Source organism: Schistocerca americana, chromosome 9 (genome assembly GCF_021461395.2).
Source record: "Schistocerca americana isolate TAMUIC-IGC-003095 chromosome 9, iqSchAmer2.1, whole genome shotgun sequence".
NCBI lineage: Eukaryota > Metazoa > Arthropoda > Insecta > Orthoptera > Acrididae > Schistocerca > Schistocerca americana.
The window spans coordinates 46,834,813-46,856,177 of NC_060127.1; the positions used below are offsets into that span (position 1 = coordinate 46,834,813).

Below are 21,365 nucleotides of genomic sequence, written 5' to 3' on the forward strand. Positions count from 1 at the left end.
ATTGGTATTTGCAGAAGCATGTTCAACAGTAATGTTACTTAAATGTGCATGTTACTTTATTCAGTGTGTTGTGTTGTATTTTATCACACTGTCTTTTGTTAATTTATGGGTAATTAAGCCCGCCCAGTTAGCAGTGTGGTCTAATGCACTGCTTTCTGGGCAGGAAGCTGCCCAGCAGATTAGTGTCGAGGTCCAGTGAGCTGGCCAGCCTATGGATGAAGGTGGTTTTCCATCTGCCTCGGCGAATGCGGACTGGTTCCTCTTATTCTGCCTCAGTTTCACTGTGTCAGCGATTGCCGTGCAAATACTGTCTCCATGCGCGTGTACACCATAATTACTCTACCACACAAACCTTGGGGTAACACTCGTCTGGTGTGAGACGTCCCCGGGGGGAGGGGGGGGGGGGTGATTCACTGGGGGCCAAACCGCACAATAACCCTGGGTTTGGTGTGGGGCAGCAGTGGTGTGAGTGGACTGCTGTAGCCTGTTGTGGGGTTGTGTAGCACTGCGAGCTACAGCGGGGACAGAGCCTCCCTGTCGTTTCTAGGTCCCCAGTTCCGTATAATACAATACAATAGGTAATTATGTTTCAGTAGTAAATGATTATATCATAAATTTTGTTTAAGTGTGTTGATTTTGGGAGCATTCAGAAATCCATTCAGGTCTTTTGAATAAATGAATTTCAATCTCCACCCCCGTGAGCTCCTGGGTCAATTCTAGCATCGGATTCCACGTCCACCCATCAGCGTTGACCAGTGACGCTGCATGTGGTGTCATTCGTTTTTGATGCGAAGGACAGTGGCCTGTTATTAAATATTATCTGTGGTTTTATTTATATCTGATGTAAACTACGCTGTTTCTTGCAGATATGTTGTTATTAGCAAAGATGTGGTTAGACAGGAACCTTAAAACATAAAACACTGCAAGTTAAAACATTAGCAGTCATAAGGAATTGAGGAAGCTCCAATTCCACCCGTCTACTTTTATCCATGATGTCATATTTTGAGTAAACTGCGTGGTTTACAAGAGTTACTTAAGACGACAACAAATAACATGTAATACAATTACATCCTTTAAGGTGAAGATCACATACTTAAAAATGACTCGAAATATTAAAAGCAGCCAATGAATGGAAATTAATGGGACAACTGCTGGAATTAGGGGGTTATGGGCAGGGATGACCTAAAAAAGGTAAAACTGTTATCATTTCAACGCTGCCAGAAAATCCAACAAAAATGCACACGAATTCCTATGGAATAAATTGAACAAAAAATACAGAAAAAACCAAATTGAAGTTGAATAATTTATTTGACCACCAAAAGTGCAGTCCTCCATCATGTGTTGCAGGTGATAAATGCGTAATGAATTACCGGAAATGGAACATGGCGAGATGCGTTGACTTTGTCAACTCTCAACTAAGTTGTCACATTCCAATGTGACCTCGGCCTCAGTCTTTGCTACAGTGTAGACTGTCATGACATAGTTTTTCTCCATATCGAATACAAATGCAGTCAGCCACACCCTGTCGTGCATCATGAAGTTACCAACTGCAGTACACAATAGAAGACAGGTACACTGTAACAGCATTTAGACTGTGTATGGGTCAGATGAGGACAGCGATACCAGAACCCCTCTTCCCTCACTCAAAAAGATGTGTGTGAAATAGTAAGCATAGTTAACAAGTATCATAGTTTACATTAGTTACTAAGATGAATGTAGGTTGTCAAGAGTCAAAGCAGATGTATGGAATCTGACTGTTCACGTGACTCCAATCATATTTGTAATCTTAGTTCTCACAAAAATATATTTTGCTGTTTTTTTGCAAATGTGGTATGATTTCCATGGATTTGGTTGGGCATGCACTGAAGTGTACAGCCCAGGTCAATTCTAGTTTACCTTTACCATACTTTTTTCCATCAGTAAGTGCATATTGTTATTTCTTTTGAGATTTATTTTTTTTGTTTCAGGTCTCAGTACTTGAGCTTATAGGTCAAGTCAAATTGTTGATTGCATCATCTGTTATGTTTCGTGTTTTTGAAGTAGCACATAGAGTGAAATGAAAAAGTGCAATCCCTTACAAAATAACAATTTACAACCTTTGGAAATAACAGATTTCAGCTATCAGTCGTCCTTTGGAATATTTATTGGCAGATCTAGATTTCGCCTTGCAACTAGCCATTCTCAATGCTACGAATACAACAGGTACATAGTTAGATGATGTCATAAAAAAGTTGCAATTAATGGCTTAACTCATATGGTTTGTATATTACATACCATAATCCTTTTTTTGGTCAATGCATGTAATGCCTGTTGGTCTGGCCTTGTACGCAGTTCATGGAATACTAATATTTGCAGAAGGCAGGCTGTGTGGAGAACACCATCTATGTGAACTACATATAAACCTCAATGGAAGTAAAATTCTTACGTTGTCGTTAGACTTATTTCATCTTTATCATCAAGTAATAAAAGCACATTTGCTTAAGACAAAACATAAAGTGCCGACTTTGACATCCAATGGGAGGTTGCTGCATAAGTGTGAGAGGGCAGGTTCCTCAACCTCCTGGAAGAGCTCGAAATCTTCTGCCATTACAAAAATACCGACAGCAACCTGATTAATGATCAGGTAGTTGTGAAAAATGCTCGGTTCTGGGAGTTGTTCGGGGACTTGTTGATGGGAACCGGTGTAGGGTTTGACCCAGGGGGAACGAGGTAAGCACCTACCATCTTACCAATATGTAGCAACCATTTGCAGTATACTATATGAGTACGATGGGTATAATTCTGAACCAATAGAACTTCTTCCATGATACGTTAGGTCAAATGCATAAACAGTATTATTAACAGCAACTCCATATATTGGCTGTTTTACATTTACAACGAAAATCAGCTTTAAGAAAGAAAGAGGTTGGCACCCTCTGTATCTATAGCAGAATAGTCAAATTGCAATAACCATGCATCTAACTGATGTTTGACACTGTCTATGAACTATTTAGTAAATAAGACTAACTATATACTTATTAGATTTTAATAAAGGGAGATATAATATAAAAATAAATATATCTAAGCCATATCAACCAGTAGATGTATGCAGCATGTGTCCTCCAATGTTTTTTAAAAAATTAAAAAAGTTTTACCCTCCTTACGTAATTTAAATGTTTCAATAATAATAATAACAGACTCACAAGGAGTGAACATGGTAATTTTATTACTTGACGATAAAGATGAAATAAGTCGGATGACAATGTAAGAATTTTACTATGTTCCATTTCATGTAATTAAATTTGAAGTGGTTTACTTTAATTGAGGTTTATATGTAGCTCACATAAATGGCGCCATATAACCAACCGATGTGTTCTCCACACAGCCCGGTTTCTGCAAAAATTAGTATTCCATGAACTGTGTACAAAGCCAGACTAACAGGCATTACGTGCATTGACCAAAGGAGGATTGTGGTATGTAATATACAAACCATATGATTTAAGCCATTAATTGCAACTTTTTTATGACATTATCTATGTATGTACCTGTTGTATTCTTAGCGTTGAGAATGGCTAGTTGCTAGCCAAAATCTAGATCTGCCAATAAATATTCCAAAGGACGACTGGTAGCTGAAATCTGTTATTTACAAATCAAAACAATGATCACTGCGTGCAACAGCCTCTGAATGGAGGGCCTGATGAATTTATAACCTGTAAAAACCACATAACATAATGGGACATGGAATCAACAATTAAAATTGACCTATACAGCTTAGTTACAAATGCCGACTCCAAAATTTTAAATCTTAAAAGAAAGCACGTCACAGACCTATCACAAAAACACAAAAAAATAACAAACCTTGGAATCGACGACTAGAATTTACCTATGTGGGTGAATTATAAGTATCAGTTCCAAGATTTGTTACTTTCTACATTTTGTTTTGGATGTGTGCACTGTTATTTTTTAGGAATTTCATTTGTCTATACTACTGTGAATAATGAAGTACTTTGTAATCGATAAGCAGATATGACCTATGTAGGTGATGTCTGCTTGGCAATTCAAGGTCTTGGCAAACAACGTGTTATATTTGCAGTTTTGCAATATGTATCCCCAGCTCCTTCAGCATTTCTGTTTTCTGTTGTTGCTATCCTAGGAATAGTGTGTTATTTATCACATTTCTGCAACAGAACTTAAAATGACACCAAACAATTACATCTTTAACGAATAGCAGTCCACACCTAAAGAAAATGACACATTGTGATGAAACACTGAATCAACAAGTACAATGATACTATACATTAAAATTCTCAAAGACTGGACAGTCTAGTTACCAATTCCAAAATTTTCTATTTTTTCATGAATTTCTGTGTAGTGCCTCTTCCTTTAGGTTTTCTATGTTGCTGTTTTCTCCTTATTTCCTATTTATGTCCTTTACACATTTTCTTTATATTACTGTTTATTTCATTATCTGTTTGTTGTGCTCGAGTTTAGTTTGCCCTTGTCCTAAATGCCAACTTTCGTGTGATTGTCCCCTTAGATTCAGTATTTTTTATTAAGAATTACTGGTATTCCATATATTACTAGTTGATGCGTGGTATTGTGGTAGACTTCAAAGATTGTCTGTAGTTCTTTCACTTATATGATGATTTATTTCATCCCTTCTGTTTTTTTCTGTTACTTTCTTTTTACCCCCAAATTCTTTGCAGTATAATTTGTGGCTGTGCAATTACTCGTGTGAACTGTGGCTGTATTTTATCATACACTGATCAGCCAGAACATTATGACCACTGACCTACTATCGATATAAACTCATGCAGGCCATAGCAGTGTCACATGGCTAGGAATGACTGCTAGTCAAGACACACAAGCAGTGCATGCAATATCAGTGTTGAGTGTGCAGCCCGTGTAGAATGGGGAAGATGCATGACCTATTGGACCTATTTGACCAAGGCCAGATTGTAATGGCTCGGAGGCTTGGCACGAGCAGTTTGGAAATTGCACGACTTGTCAGGTGCTCGAGGACTGTCTTCAATACATGGCGAAACCAAGGTGAAAACCCCCTGCGGATCCGGGGGTTAGAATAGACCTGAGGTATTCCTGCCTGTCGTACTAGGTGACTAAAAGGAGTATCGCACATTGCGTTCTTTATGCGATGGGCCCCTGTAGGGTTTGACCGCCATTCTTCAAAATTTTCCCGAAGAGCAAGCCAATTGGGGAAGGGAGCCTTACAAGGTGCATCATATCCATCGAGCATTGAGATCTTTAGCCCACTTTCTCGTTGTTGCATTGTAGTCCTGCCCATTCTTCACATTTTGGGTGAGGACACCTTCGTGGGTGCGTTTTCCACCATGCACTACGCAGTGTCGATTTCTGCTTTGACGATGACCATGGACTTCTTTGCACCTGATATCCAGCATGGTAGCCAGTCCGTTGTGGTGGGGCTGCCATGTACCCTGTTGGTTGTAGCCCCCTGACCACACAGGGATCGCTCTGCTGATGCCTTCACCATTAACTCCCCACGTATGCCAAGGGGTAGGTGCCTATCCCCCTGAGGCATCGGGACTCCCGGCAATGGCCAGGTGGCCTTTGCTGTGGCTGGGTGGCGCCCGTGGTGAGGGCCCCTGGTCGGAGTGGGTACATCAGGGCTGATGATGCGCGATGAAGTGTAGTCCATCGTCTCTTGCTGGTGGTGAAACACCAGCAGTCTCTAATCAACCATGAGCTCAGTTCAACACACAGAAGTACGACCCCAAATTGTTCCCCTCCCTGGCCATACCTTGGGAGGAACGTCAGGCTGAGGATGGCAGCAGATCTTATTCACCCCAGTACCTTGTATGTTCGAGAGCTGATGGGGAATCTTTCATGACAATGAAGCCTCCGTTTTTTGTTGAGCATTTAGAGGACAAGTTCGGGGAGGTGGAGGGCTTCTCCAAAATGAGATCTGGGTCAGTCTTGATCAAAACAGCATCCTCTGCCCAGTCATCGGAGTTACTCGCTTGTGGCAAGCTGGGGGATGTTTCTGTAACCATCATGCCCCATAAGAGCTTAAATATGGTCCAGGCTGTCATATTTCAGAGAGACCTTCTTTTGCAGTCCAACGATGAGCTGCACATAAATTTAGAGTGGTGAGGTGTACATTTCGTCTGGTGTGTCCACCGGGATACGAAGGATAATCAGGTTGCCACCGGTGCCTTCATCTAGGCCTTTGAGGGTGATACATTGCCCGAGAAGGTCAAGGTGATGGTCTATTGGTGTGGTGTAAAGCCCTATATCCCTCCTCCCCCCCCCCCCCCCCCCCCCATGCAGTGCTTTAAGTGCTGGAAGTTCAGTCAAATGTCTTCCCGCTGTACTTCCAGCGTCTCATGCCGAGATTGTGGACACCCATCACACCCCAATACTCCATGTGCCCCACCTCCCATCTGTGTCAGTTGCAGAGAGCACCATTCGCCTTGCTCGCCTGGCTGGAGGAAAATGATGGAGTACAAGACCCTGGACCGACTGTCTTACACTGAGGCTAAGAGAAAATTTGAACACCTGTATCCGGTGCGTATGACATCGTCTTACACAGCTGCTACAACAGTTTTGGCACCATCAGCTCCGCCAACCCAGGTCACCTCCCAGAGCCGGAAGACTACACCTGCCCCCTTGATGGTGGGGGGCATTTCCCTCCCTGTTGCTCCTGCACCACTTACTTCACCCCCCACCCCTCCCAACCATCGGGGACGTCCGTCCCCACTTCTAATCTGGAGAAGCGTAAGTCTTCTTCAGCTTCTCTCACTAGGAAGGGGTCCCTTGGGTCACTCCCTTCCCAGGTTTCTTCTAGTGGGAAAGACGACACCTGCCAGTCACTGAAGGGCCCAAAAGCAGCTGGTCGTAAGGCTTCATGGTCATCCTCAGTCCCGGAGACTGAGCCAGTGAAGTCCTCCTAGCCAGGGAAACCCGAGGAGCAGCGAGAGAAATCCAAAAAGAAAACCCCTAAGACCAAAGAAATTGCAGTGGCACCCACACCACCACTACCTACAAGCTCTGTGGCTGAAGATGGGGTGGAGATTTTGGTGTCCGCTGAGGACCTAGATCTCGCCAGACCCTCAGAGACAATGGACACAGGCTTCTCAGGCAATAAATCAGTAACAGCAGGTGACTCTGAGGCGTAAACTGCCTCATTGAATGTTCCATGCCTTCCCAGTCTCATGATGTCATCCTTCTGTGGAACTGCGGTGGTTTTTTCACCACCTGGCTGAGCTACGGCAACTGTTAAGCTTTACACCTACTATCTGCAGTCTTTTTGGGTACCAGACCGCAATAGGTATCCCCAGTGTTACCATAAATGGTGAGTTATGTACCGATACAAAAGCGATTGCCGAGCACTTTGCTCGAGCCTCTGTGTCGCAGAATTACGCCCCAGCCTTTCGCACACTCAAGCGGCGGCTGGAAGGGAATGTCCTCTCATTCACTATATGCTGCACTGAACCCTATAGTGCCCCATTTACAGAGTATGAGCTACTCAGTGACCTTGCACATTACCGAGCGAGGTGGCGCAGTGGTTAGCACACTGGACTCGCATTCGGAAGGATGACGGTTCAATCCCACGTCCAGCCATCCTGATTTAGGTTTTCCGTAATTTCCCTATATCACTTCAGGCAAATGTCGGGATGGTTCCTTTGAAAGGGCACGGCCGATTTCCTTCCCCATCCTTCCCTAACCCGAGCTTGTGCTCAGTCTCTAATGACCTCGTTGTCGATGGGACATTAAACACTAATCTCCTCCTCCTCCTTGCACATTGCCCCAACACAGCTCCTGGTCCTGATTGCATCCACAGCCAGATGATTAAACATTTCTCATCTGACTACAAGCGACATCTTCTCGTCATCTTCAACTGGCTCTGGTGCTATGGCGTCTTTCTGTCACAATGTCGGGAGAGCACCATCATCCCGGTGCTCAAACCTGGTAAAAAACCACTTGATGTGGATAGCTATTGGCCTATCAGCCTCACCAAAGTTCTTTGTAAGCTGTTGGAATGTATAGTATGTCGGTGGTTGGGTTGGGTCCTGGAGTCACGTGACTTGCTTGCCCAACGTCAAGGTGGCTTTCGCCAGGGTCACTCTACCACTGATAATCTTGTGTCCATCGAGTCATCCAAACAGCCTTTTCCAGATGGCAACGCCTGATTGCCGTCTTTTTGACTTTACATAAAGCATACGACACAACTTGGCGACATCATCTCCTTGCCACATTGTTTGAGTCGGGTCTCCGGGGACCACTCCCAATTTTTATCCAAAACTTCCTATCTCTCCGTACTTTCCATGTCCATGTTGGTGACTCCCATAGTTCCATCCATATTCAGGAGAATGGAGTCCTGCAGGGCTCTGTATTGAGTGTGTCTCTATTTTTAGTGGCCATTAACGGTCTAGCACCAGCTGTCGGGCCATCCGTCCCACCTTCTGTGTATGCAGATGACTTCTGAATTTCGTACTGCTGCTCCAGTACTGTTGTTGCCAAGCGGCGCCTCCAGGGAGCTCTAGCCCATGGTTTCCAGTTTTCAGGCACAAAGTTGTGTGTCGTGCACTTCTTTCAGTGTCATACCGTTCATCTGGAACCTGCACTTTACCTTAATGACGATCCATTCACTATAGTGGAGACATATCAATTCCTAGCACTGGTTTTTGACGCTCGATTGACTTGGCTCCCTCATCTTCGTCAGCTTAAGCAGAAATGCTGGCAGCACCTCAATGCCCTCTGTTGCCTGAGCAACACCAATTGGGGTGCAGATCGCTCTATGCTGCTGCAGCTCTACAGAGCCCTTGTCCAATCCCGAATTGACTTATGGTGTCTTATGGTTCATCAGCACCTTCAGCATTTCATTTACTCGACCCTGTGCACCACTGTGGGGTTCGATTAACGGCAGGAGCTTTTAGGGTGTGTCCGGTGACCAGCGTCCTGGTGGAGGCTGGTGCCCCTCCACTGCAGATCAGACGTGCCAACTGCTCACCAGTTACGCAGCACACATTCATAGTTCCCCTGAGCATCCGAATTATAGTCTCCTTTTTCCACCCTTGGCAGTCCATCTCCCATATCGGCGGTCCAGATCGGGGCTAACAATTGCAGTTCGCGTGCGGTCCCTTCTCTCCGAACTGGAGTCCTTCCCTTTACCACCTCTACTTGCAGTCTGTTCACGTATGCCTCCATGGTGTGCACCTCTGCTGCAGCTTCGTGTGAACCTTTTGCATGGCCCTAAGGACTCATTTAACCCCGCTGCTCTCCGCTGTCACTTCCTCTCAATTTTTGACATGTTCCGGGGCTCTGAAGTGGTTTACACTGATGGCTGATGGTCATGTAGACTTCGCATAGGTTCATGGAGGACATACTGAGCAGCACTCCTTGCCAGTTGGCTGCAGTGTTTTCACTGCAGAGTTGGCAGCCATATCTTGTACTCTTGAGTACATCTGCTCATGCTCTGGCGAGTCATTTCTCCTGTGTACTGACTCATTGAACAGCCTACAAGCTATCGACCAGTGCTACCCTCTCCTCCCTCTGGTAGCGTCCATTCAGGAGTTCATCTATGCCCTGGAACAGTCCCGCCGTTCCATGTTGTTTGTGTGGACCCCAGGACATGTCGGAATCCCTTGCAATGAATTTGCCGACAGGCGACGCGGAAACCGCTTCTGGAGATAATCATCTCAGTGTCGCTGTGACTCCCAAATGACAGTCGTCCACCTCTTGCTGGACTGCCCACTTTTAGCCACTCTGCAGCAGGCTTTTAGCTTTCCCAGCTCCCTGCCTCCACAGCAGCTTTAGTTTTACATTTTACCTGTGAGAGTGGGTCTTATACTTCTATGTAGGTTTTAGTGCATGTCCTTTGTCCCTCTGTGTCCTCCACCCTAGTGCTTTTAGGGTGGAGGTTTTAATGTGTTGCAGAGTGGCGGGCTTTCCCTTTTTATTCTCGTGGTTGGCCAGCCCTGTAATCTGCTATCATGTTTTACTCTCTTCTGTTTCTGTTGTCTTCTTGTCCTCTTTTGTTCCTTTTAGTGTTCGTTGCCTTCCCTTTATTCTTGTGGCTTTTCCTTTCTTTCCGTTTTGTGTTATATGTTTCGTCCATTTTATTCTCACACTTGTGGCATTGTTTTATTGGGAACAAGGGTCCGATGACCTCGTAGTTTGATCTCTTCTCCCGCCTTTAAACCAACCACCCGACCAAGGTGAATCCACATCTGACAATCGTGGGATTGGGGGCCACAATGCATTACAGCTTTAGCATATTGTAGTCTGGGCAGACTGGTAAAACAGGGCAGGTGCTGAACTTTAATGCTGTACAGAGTAGAAGTGTATCTGAACACACAGTGCACTGAACATCCCTAATGATGGGCCTCCACAGCCAACGACCAATACATATGCCAGTGTTAACAACACCACTATGATAACTACGACTGAAATGGGAATGTGACCATTGACATTGGACAGTAATGCAGTGGCAGTGCATTGCATGCTCTGATGAATCCTGATATCTTCTTCGTTGTGCCGATGGCGGGGCACAAATCTCTTGTCTTCCAGGAAAACAGCTCTTTGACACCTGTACTTCAGGATGGAGACAAGCTGGCAGCGGCTCCATTATGCTCTGGGGAACATTCACACGGTTATCCAGGGGTCCAATAGAGGATGTGCAAGCCACCATGATGGCCAAGGAGTATCGTACACTGGTTGCAGACCATGGTCACACCTCATGTTTCTTGATGGCACTGGTAGTTTTCAGCAAGATAAAACACACCATGTCACAAGGCTGGGAGTGTGATGGAATCATTCAAGGAACACATTGGTGAGTTCCAGTTGATGTGCTGCCCCCCCCCCTCCCCCCTCCCCCCACTTGCCAGATCTGAACCCAGTCAAACACATCTGGGATGTCACTGAATGGGCAACAAAGCTCATCACCCCCCATCCCCTGGAATTTATGGGAATTAGGTGTGTGTGCGTGTGCGCGCGTGCGCGATGCTAGTTCCCTCCAGTGACCTACCAAGGCCTCATTGCTTCTGGACCACATTGGGTTGCTGCTTTTACCCATGCCAAAGGTGGACATACTGGCTATTAGAGAGGTGGTCGTAATGTTCTGACCGATTGGTGTATGTATTTGTATTACCTCTTTTTTTCTGTGATAAATTTGTTTGCATATGAATAAGCCTTGTTCAACCCTTGTTGCCTTTAGATATCTCCTCTATATAGTGTCTTTGGCTTAGGTATAGAGTAATTGGTTGAAACTGACATGTGGAATTGGGTTCAAGAATTTGTATACAGATTTTCAAAAAGGGAGCTGTGAATTGTCTCTACCCCGCACAATACATTTTAAAGAAAATATTTGGATAAAAATCCTTTTTGATGAACATTTGGCTTTGCACATAAGGGAATTTTGGAGAAGTTCAGGTTCATTGTTGATTATGTGTGTGTGTTTAAACTGAACAGAAGTATGTCTTGTATAACTATTTAATGAATTCACTGCCTAAAATAGAACTGTGTATTTGAGGTTAATCACAGCAAATGCGCATTTTTTGTATCTGAAGCACCGTTAATTGATAGTCTCTGTTTAAAAACAACATTACCGATCAGAAAGCTTTGACACTATCTTCTCTGTAAAGTTGTGCACTGTTCTGAAACGCTGAATATATCATCGACTGCTACTGTGAAATTAGAGATAATAAACACTTAATGTTAGTGTTGGACCAGTTACATTAACGGTGTGTCAAGTGACAGTGCCCCTGGGCAGAAAGGAAGGCAAAAACTTTTTTTTGTCAGTGGATGACTAGATTACATTACAAAATGTAGAAAAGACGAATTTTGTTGTGGCGTAACCGTAATGATCTGATTTCATTAATGTTAAAGACCTGAAAAAAATCTTGCTAATGCATAATTAATGTAAATGTAGTAAAAAGACACAGTAGCTCAAATTGAAATGCCATTCAAGGTTATTTTGAAATGAATAGAATATAATGAAATAGAAAATACCAACTGTGTTCTTCGTTTCAGGAGGAGGCATCCAGTTAAGGTATTATTATTGGTGCCATTAACTTAAACCTTTAAGTAAGCATACAGTGACTTTTTTGCTGGAATAAAATACAGAATACAGTGATTTAATGTCTATGCTTTATTTCATTCCTCCCATTCACCATAACATCTTACAGATGTTTGCTAAATAATGAGAGATGGATAGTGACTGTGATAGGGAGCTGCAACACAGATTTTAGGTGACCCAATGGCTTTGTAATTTAGAATCATAATAGACCAAATTCATCACCTTGGAAAACATTACAAATTATTGTTGTTTTATTTATTTGAAGAGGGAGCAGAACCATGTGCTTTTTTGTTCTTACAGTGAATAATGCATGTGCTAAGTACACCATGTATGTGCTGTGGTACTTTATTTATATCTAATTAACAAAGGTAATATTGTACTCATTGTACTTTACTCCTTGATTTCTGCATTTTTATTTATTTATTTATTTATTTACTTTTTAATGGCAAATGACCGTATTTAGCTGTGAAGCCCTCAACAGCACTACAAAAATTTCTATTTCTAACTTAAGCACTTTGCATATAGTAATGAGAAATATTCATACAGCACTAGAAGAGACCACGCTCAAAGATCACATTCAAACTCAACCAATGTTAAATGCAGCTGTAATATAAAATGTTAATATTTTCAAATTTTCGTTGAACTGCAACTAGTTAAGCCAGAACTCCCACTTGTTGACAGTTTGTGATTTTTTTTTTTTTTTTTTCCCCCCTGTGTGAACATTTCACATACATACTGACATGCTCTCTGAGCTCATAAGTCTGACTTTGCGTCACCCAGTAACATTGCTGTATGAGTTGACAGGAAGTATATCTAATGGAAGATCCCATGTTTGTGGTATCCCCCCCCCCCCCCCCCCCCCCCCCCATTTATTATCAAATTAACAAAATTGTGTTGTTTATGCTGAAGACTAGCATAGACATTTGTAATCTTGCATTAAAAATTACTTTTAAACGGAAGAGCTGTGAGACATTGCTTTTCTGACATTTTATTTTAAGCAAAAACTTTGAAACAACCAATTTTGAGAACATTAATTATCTACGTGTTGTGTTGAGCAACGGCAGATATACAGAACAATAACGCACTGTCATTTTTTGGTCAGGCTGGCATGGCAGCAAGTCCTGCCCTCTTGGCTCCAAAGCATAGTACAGCGCAGGTCCCTAGTAAATCTCCCTTTATTCTTACCTCCGTGGGTGGTGAACTCTAGTGTGGGATGTTTCTGTTCCTCCACTGTTTGTGAGAGATTTTAGTGAAGTGTTGTACTTCATGCTTTATATTACTCTGTGTTGTGGGAGCTTTTGTCGTCTTGCACTTTATTTACTCTTATGGGTAAAATGAAATTTCCAGTACCAGGTTTTCGATCTGTGTGGGGGTTCCTGGTATTGCTTTGTTTCTTGGAGCTATATAGGGCAAGCTAAATGTGTGTTACCAGTGGTGCATATTCTTGCGTTTTCTTTTCTTTTTTTTTTTTTGGTTGGGTTGATTGTTGACGATCTTGTGTACATCATTTTTGAGTGAACATTTGTTTGGAATGATGTCATGATTGTCGTTACAGGTATTTAGTTTGTTCCTGCTTAAAATCGCCTAATTTCTGCAGTTGCCCCATTAGTTTAATTTTATTTCTCGAGTCAAATATTTCACTTATTACTGATGTTCGTTCATGGGTGTAATGAGTGAGGTTTGGTCACCATATTGCATATACCTGAATTAGCGATGTCCACCATCTTGATGACGGAATGGGTCAAAGGCGATGGGTGGTATCCAAACTTTTAGTGATCTCTTTTGAAGTTACCATTTTCAGTTTGTGAATGTAATTTATTTGGAGGGGAAGTTCATTTGCATTTATGTTACTCTATTTTTTAAGGTCCTCCTACACAGAAATGTTATACAGCGTGTCCAAGAGGAATGGTCAGTATTCTGGGATATGACAGGAATGATCATTTGAAGCAAAAAAAGTCCAGTAGACATAGGCTCTAGACGTTTTTGCTTTGAATGAGCATTCCTGTCATATACTTGAATACTGATGATTCCCCCTAGGACACCCTGTATTTATAGAAAGAGTATGTATGACTTCTGAATTATAATGTAGGAGTTTGTTTAAATTAAAAGTTTTCAGCAAATTGTAACTATCAAGTTTTGATGTTCTTCAATGTCTTATTTTATTATTTGACTGCTTTCTGTCAGGGTAACAGACATTATTTTTGTTGCTGCATATGTTAATGCAGACTAGATATTTAACTATAAACCATTCTTTTTTTTTTTTTAAGATTTCATAAATTTGTACCAGTCTCTTACATGAAAGTTTCACACTTGCATGCATTTGTGGAAGTACTGGCAGGTTAGATCCTAGTGAAAAGAATGTCAAGATACACAAGTGACTTTAAACAGTGCCAGCTTAGGACCTTAACAGTACAGTCACTTCCTTGACCTTTCCTCCACCTAGTTAAATGGAGCTTCTTCCATAAGTAGTTATTTCCTCCTCTCCCCCCCCCCCCCCCCCCCATGTGTTAGTCACATGTAACATCTTGTTGTGAAGGAATAGGATATAAATACATACATACAAACAAACCCAATTAAAGGTTTGTAAATATTGCAAATATTTGACTTCTTCTGAAAGAATGAGAACAATTAAAAATAAGCAGTAGCTTCAGTGAAAGTGCACTGATGGTTAGCTGTATTTTATGTTGCTTGTTGTTGTTGATGAGGGTCATAATTTCCTTCGCTTCATAAGTTTGTTTCACTTGTACCAATGTAATCTGTGCTGTTGGGTTACAACCTAAGCGCTATGTCAGAAATCATGATCTGCTTGGAAGAAAACAACCAGATTTTTGCTATAACCATAATTATAATATTGAGTGATTCTTGATGACTGCTGTATGTTATCACCTGATTGGTTATGACCAATGATAACAGATTGCCAACACCAAGATGCAGTGAAAATTTTCTGGCATTGTAAGTGCACTGTAGCCGTAGCTTATAACACACACACATTTCAGTTGCATCATTTTCAGTAATTGTTCGTTTTCATTTTCTTCAGAAAACGAGGAAGAGACCGCCGCTGCCACCACCACCACCACCACCACCACCACCACCACCACCACCACCATCCCCACCACCACAAAGGCAGGAGGCTACAAAGGTACTGTTGACCTACCTACTATCAATGGAACTCATTTTAAAGTATCTTCTCTTGTTGCTGACAACCCCTCAGTTTTTGAGTGAAAAAATTGATGAAGTGTCAGTAGCGAAAATCCTCAAATGCAATATGAATTTTCTGTTAACAAAAAATGAAGAATTAAAGGAAAAAATAAGTTGTTTAGCATTCAGATGCCAAAGAAAGGATGTTACATCTCTTAGCACAATAGTTGATGAGCTTAGGAAAAAACATATTAATGGTTTGGTCTACTTGAAAGTACTTGCAGAATGCACAAGGAGTTGTTGCAGTGGCAAACTAGGAAAGGTAATCCTCTGAATGAGTCTAGAACGTACAAACTAGAGCTACATTCATTTGCTCTCACTTTAGATTTTTGCTCACCAATAGCGTACAGGTATGTTGAACGCTACTTTAATGCGTGCCTGCCACATCCTAGAACATTAACAAAGTGGTACCAATGGGGCACATGGATTTACCTCTGAGGTTTTTAACGTAAAAAGAGCAAAAGCTTTCCATTAGCAATCAAGTAATGTCATTCTTTGCAGCCTATTGGTTAATGAGATTGCAAAGGGAACACACAGTCCAGTGCTACTGAATATTTGGTTGGTGTTGATATGGGGGTTGCCTATTGCCGTGTATAATTTACCTGTAACAAAAGAGGCATTTGTAGTCATACTAATGCTAGTTGCTATTAATGGCTCTCTGAGACTTCCAGCAGGATACTTTGATTTGTGGGACAACAGGGGAGCAGAAAGATAGCCTAGTTGAACAGTGCATCAGTCTTGCCAGTGCCGTGGCATTCAGGTAGTTTTGCTATCTTGTGATGGTTGTGTCAAACACTTGCTAAGGACTGCACTTTCTGTTGAAGGTATCAGATATGAAGTGACATATCTGCTACAGCTCCCATTCATGTTGAAGCTTGTTACACTGCTTTAGGCATAAACAAACATTTCTTGGATGAGCAGGGTGATGATATTTCATGGTATCTCTTTGAATTACTTCATAAGGTACAGGTGAATGAAAGTCCTCATATAAGCAACAGAACTATAAGCAGCCACATTAATTTTCTCAGTAATAAAATGAAAGTGAGGTTAGCAACCCACCTGCTCAGCAGCCCCATAGCAGATGCCATGCAAGATTTCTCTGGCATGAAAGTACATGGCTTTGACAATGCATCTGCAACAGTCAAATTTAGTTACATATTCAACCATCTTTTTGATTTGCAGAATTCCAGGTGCCTTATTCAGAATCAGAGGAAGCAGCTTTTGACAGTTAACTTTACAATTGTTGATGTGGTTTTGTTTGATGTGCAGAAGTGGACCTACAGGGTGAACTTAATCAGTTAGTTTCAAAACACTAAAAAAAAATGAATCACTGCCCAGAATGACATCCAATTTGAATGGAATATTTTTGAAGAGTGGGGAAACATAATAGAAACAAAATTTAATGAAGATTTTGCTTCTAGATGGTGCTGTAAGGGACCGAATATGCAAAATGAAAGATGCGGGGTACACAGTTGTCCCTCACTTTGTGTCCAAGATGAGCAGTATGACTGTCTCGATGGAGTATTGTGCACTGCTGGTAAAGCTTTTCTACGAGAATGGTGACTGTGTGCCAGCAGCTGTGCAGAAGTTCTGGACACATTGTTGTGGAGCATGCTGTTCTCGACTTCAACTAGGGGCTGACAACCAAGTACAGCATATTGAACATCTGTTGCACTAGTCTCATGAAATGCAAAACTGATTTCATTGCTGCTTTTTATGTGGAATTTGGCCTCAGGACACTTAGACAGATTTTTGACATCTGATTTGTATGACCTTGCTGTGGTGGTTGGGCTTACCTAACAGTGCCAAAAATGTTGAATGCCAAAATTTGTGCAGTGTGCAGTCATGCACATTGCACAGTATGGGCGATTTAATGTGCAGCTCATACCATAGGTGTTGTATTGAGATTCATCTGTCATTTGTAGCTGAACCCATTTGCATTATGACACTTACAGAGCCATCAAGTGGGAAAAGTTTTTTTGAAGGTATTCGCCCCCTCCCCCCACAAGACAATATTCCATTCAAATTTGATGTCATTCTGAGCAGTGGTTCTTTTTTTACAGTGTTTGGAAACTGGAACTTTAATTACAACCACCTACTCCATCAAAGTACTTAAATCTCCAGTACCTCATGGCACAAGAGTTATGGACAGGAAGACAGGATTTGTCAGTTTTCTTATGTTTATTTCTAATGTCTTGCATCTCTATGCAAGGCTGGTTGAGCCTCAGTCTTCCGCACCCATAAAAAAATTCCTTCCCACTTACAAGTGCTCCCAGAACCATTTAGAAATGTTTGTCAGTGCCATTTGTCTCATCAGTTTGTCTGCCTACAAGTGAGTATTAGTGCACGATGAGATTCGTTAGTATAAGAAAGGCAATTGTGTAGCATTGGGAGTAATCTCTATTCTGACTTAAGATGGTCAGAGCATTGAAGAAGACATCAGTCTCACCTCAGATCATTCACAGTTACTAGATGCAGAAAGCCATTTGGTGCCTCATGATCATGACTTTATTGAAGGTGGCGTGCCTCTCTCTAAGTGGCAAGCCATATTGTTGTTTATGTTGCACGATTTGTCATTTGCCAATTAGAAAGTTCATAGCATTGTGAATCATGTTTCAGTTTTGTGAGCGGATATCAATAATACTGTTTATTTTCTCATACCCAGGAAGAGCAGAGATGATTCAGTTTAACCATCAAATAAACATAAACATTAGGCTATGCCACATGTCATTCTGTTACCACAACCTCTGTTTGACATAAACATTCATTGGTTTCACTAGCTTGAAGCCAAATTATCATCTTTCTGCCTAATCTAGAACTCGGGCTGTGCTATAGAACAGTCTTGTCAGCACAACCAAGATTTCAGTCGAGTCAAGTAACATGCTCAAGCTGCAGCCTGCTTGTTTATTAATATTTCATCCAGGATTTTCCAGTTTTTATGTGTATGACTTTGCTGTGTACAGTACAGCTGTATGTTGAAATATAAATTGAGGCACTAGAGTTAATATTGAAAGTAATGATCGTCAGCCACAAATAGCACGAGAGAGATTATTGTATTATGATTTGTGTTGCTTCTAACTGCTGGTAATACTACCGTATTTACTCGAATCTAAGCCGCACTCGAATCTAAGCCACACATGAAATTTGAGACTCGAAATTCAAGGGGGAGAAAAGTTTTAGGCCGCACCTCCAAATCGAAACAAAGTTGGTCCATTGCAATGTGACACACAATTTAGGTCAAATGAATGACGATACAGCTACAGTAGTTTGGTTCGAGTCGTAAGCTTAGCAGTTAAGCTTTACCAGGTAGCCATTGCTATGCGTCAGGCGCTCCGTCCATATTTATACGGATACCCTTCCTTTTTCACGTGCTTCGTCTGGTTTGAATCGATTGCTTATTTTGCTTTGATCTGATAAGTGCCGTTTTCTTTTTATAGGTGTTTACGTCAGTCACTTTAAGCTGAAAATGCATTACTATACTGTGTCATGCATTGTTTGTCGCATTCTGATAGTGCGTGTTTACGGCCTGTCGCTGCTCACGGCATAGCTTGCTTTTGTGTGCACTACCGCCACTTACAATTAAAAAAAAAAAAAGAAAGGAATCGTCTCATTAGCGAAATAATGGCAAGAGACTGCTATTTGTTGTTACTTACACTGCTGCTTTCTTTGATAATGATCAACAAGAACCAAATAATAGACTGCGTATGATGGCGAAAATTTTCCTCCGTTTGAAAATATTTGCGGCCGCTTCTTTAGTACATCAAATGCTGCACAGAAATTAGTCATCTTAGATTTAAAAATCTAGTCAGTTGCTGTGCTTCATTTCTGACTGTATCACTATTAGGCATAAGAGTAATACGAATATAAACATGACCGATACATATATTCTTCCGCATTTGCTGTTGTCTCACTCAAGTTTCGTAGTTTATTAGGCAGACAGGATTTAAATGAGATAGAAGCAAACACGAAAGAATACATGGCAGAATGTTTATATTTGTATTATTCTTACGATGAAGAGAATACTGCATGTGATTCACATTTCATCAGGTTCATATTAGCAACCATCTCTTCTTACAGGTAGGAAAAAATTCAGAACGTAGAGTTGGCCATATTGACAAAAATCCCAAACAGTCTTGCCAGTCAGATTTTCGTAGTACATTGAAATTCTGCTACATTCGAAGATGAACAATACGGAATTTGTATTTACTTCGTTGGATAATGTATGAAAATGCAGTAGCCGAAACTCTGGGTGGAGAAAAAAAAGCTTGTCTTCCACTTTTTTTTTTTTTAACTGACACAGAGGTTTTGGCGCCAGTATTTATCTTTGTGCCTACAAAGGATGCCTGTGCAGCGCTACATATATTCGACAGCAGAAGTTAGTTGTGGCGGCACCTACCAACATTTTTCAGAACTTTCGCTTGCTTTGCACTCGATTCTAAGCAGCAGGCAGTTTTTTGGATTACAAAAACCGGAAAAAAAAGTGCGGCCTAGATTCGAGTAAATACGGTAGTTTCTTCTTTTAGAGTATCCAGTATTTTATCCATTGTAACAAATGAATATTGAGAAACATTTAACACAGAGATTTATTTGCTTGTAATTGCAGGTAGAAGAACCTGAGGTGCCTGCAGCTGTCATTGCGCCTGGGGGGAAATGCTTTGTGTGCGGCAAAGCAGCTGGGCCAACAGGATCACCTATGGCAGCTCTTACAACCACCACAAAAATCCAGTTTCATCAAAAGCTGGGTAGAGTTATAGGAGCAGAATTGGATCTTGTTGTTGATGAAGATGGAATACTTTGCCATGGCTGTTGTCGTCTACTGAACTACATGGACCGAATTGAAGTGGAGCATAGATTGCTCACAAAATCAATTTTGGACTGTATGCGACGGACACTTGGTCTTGGTTACATCCAAGGTGATAATCATATGCCTGAAGCTGTTCTCACCAGCATAGAAAATTGCAGCAAAAACTCCAGAAGTGAGTCATGTTATTTGATTTTTAGTGTATATGAACATTTTGTTTGATATTTCTTGAGGACAAAAACTCTTGAGACTAATTTTGTGAGATTTTAAGCATAACAGAAAAGGGGAGGAGGTGAGAGAATTGTGTGATCATTCTAGTTGGTTGAATAGTAATTTATGGCACCTGTGCTGGGGATCATGTCAGTTGTAGTGAAATGAAGCTTCCATTTTATGGTTTTAGAGGGAAACTGCTAATGCTCCATCATGTTTTATATTTTATTTGCCTATGGTAATATTTTTGACAGTTGACAAAGACTGGCTGTAATTTCCCGTTTTCCATGTATTTTTATTGTTTAGTTATTATGGTAGAAAGCTCTGAAGCATATTACTGATGACAATGAATATTTAATATAGACATTTATTTATTCATCTCTGAATTAGCTGACAAATTAAGTAATACAAATATTTTGTTTAAGCCATTATTCTCATCTGTATTTCACAGAATTAGGCTTACATGGCAGTTCTTTCTGTCTACACTGAGGTGATAAAAGTCATGGGATACCTCCTAATATAATATCGGACCTCCTTTTGCCTGGAATATTGCAGCAACTCAATGTGGCTTGGACTCAACAGGTCCTAGTCACCTACAGAAATACTGAGCTTTGCTGCCACTGTAGCCATCCATAATTGCAAAAGTGTTGCCAGCACAGGATGTTGTGCATGAATTGACCTTTTCTTTATGTCCCTTAGATGTTCAATGGAATTTGTCAGTCGATCTGGGTGACCAAATCATTTGCTCGAATTGGTCAAAATGTTCTTCAAACCAACCACAAACAATTGTGGCCTGATAACATGTTTGGGAGCATGAAGTCGATGAATGAATGGCTGCAGGTGGTCTCCAGGTAGCCCAACATAACCATTTCCAGTAAATTATTGGTTCAGTTGGACCTGAACCCAGTCCACTCCATGTAAACGCAGCCCATACTGTTACGGGGCCACCACCAGCGTGCTCAGTGCCTTGTTGACAACTTGGGTACATGGCTTCGTGGGCCCTGTGCCACCCTTGAACCCCACCATCAGTTCTTACCAGCTGAATTTGGAACTCATCTGACCAGGCCATGGTCTTCCAGTCATCTAGGGTCCAACTAATGTAGCCATGAGCCCAAGACGGGC

At 41.6% G+C, this 21,365-nt stretch overlaps 1 protein-coding gene across 1 annotated transcript in view; it reads left to right on the forward strand.

Annotated features, from left to right (window-relative positions):
- LOC124550999 overlaps positions 1–21,365 on the forward strand; it is a 49,531-nt gene that overhangs the window by 1,973 nt on the left and 26,193 nt on the right. The window contains exons 2-3 of the mRNA XM_047125835.1: positions 15,072–15,173; positions 19,836–20,208. Coding sequence (XP_046981791.1) covers positions 19,926–20,208 — 283 coding nt within the window. The 5' untranslated portion in view covers positions 15,072–15,173; positions 19,836–19,925. The remainder of the gene's footprint in view (positions 1–15,071; positions 15,174–19,835; positions 20,209–21,365) is intronic.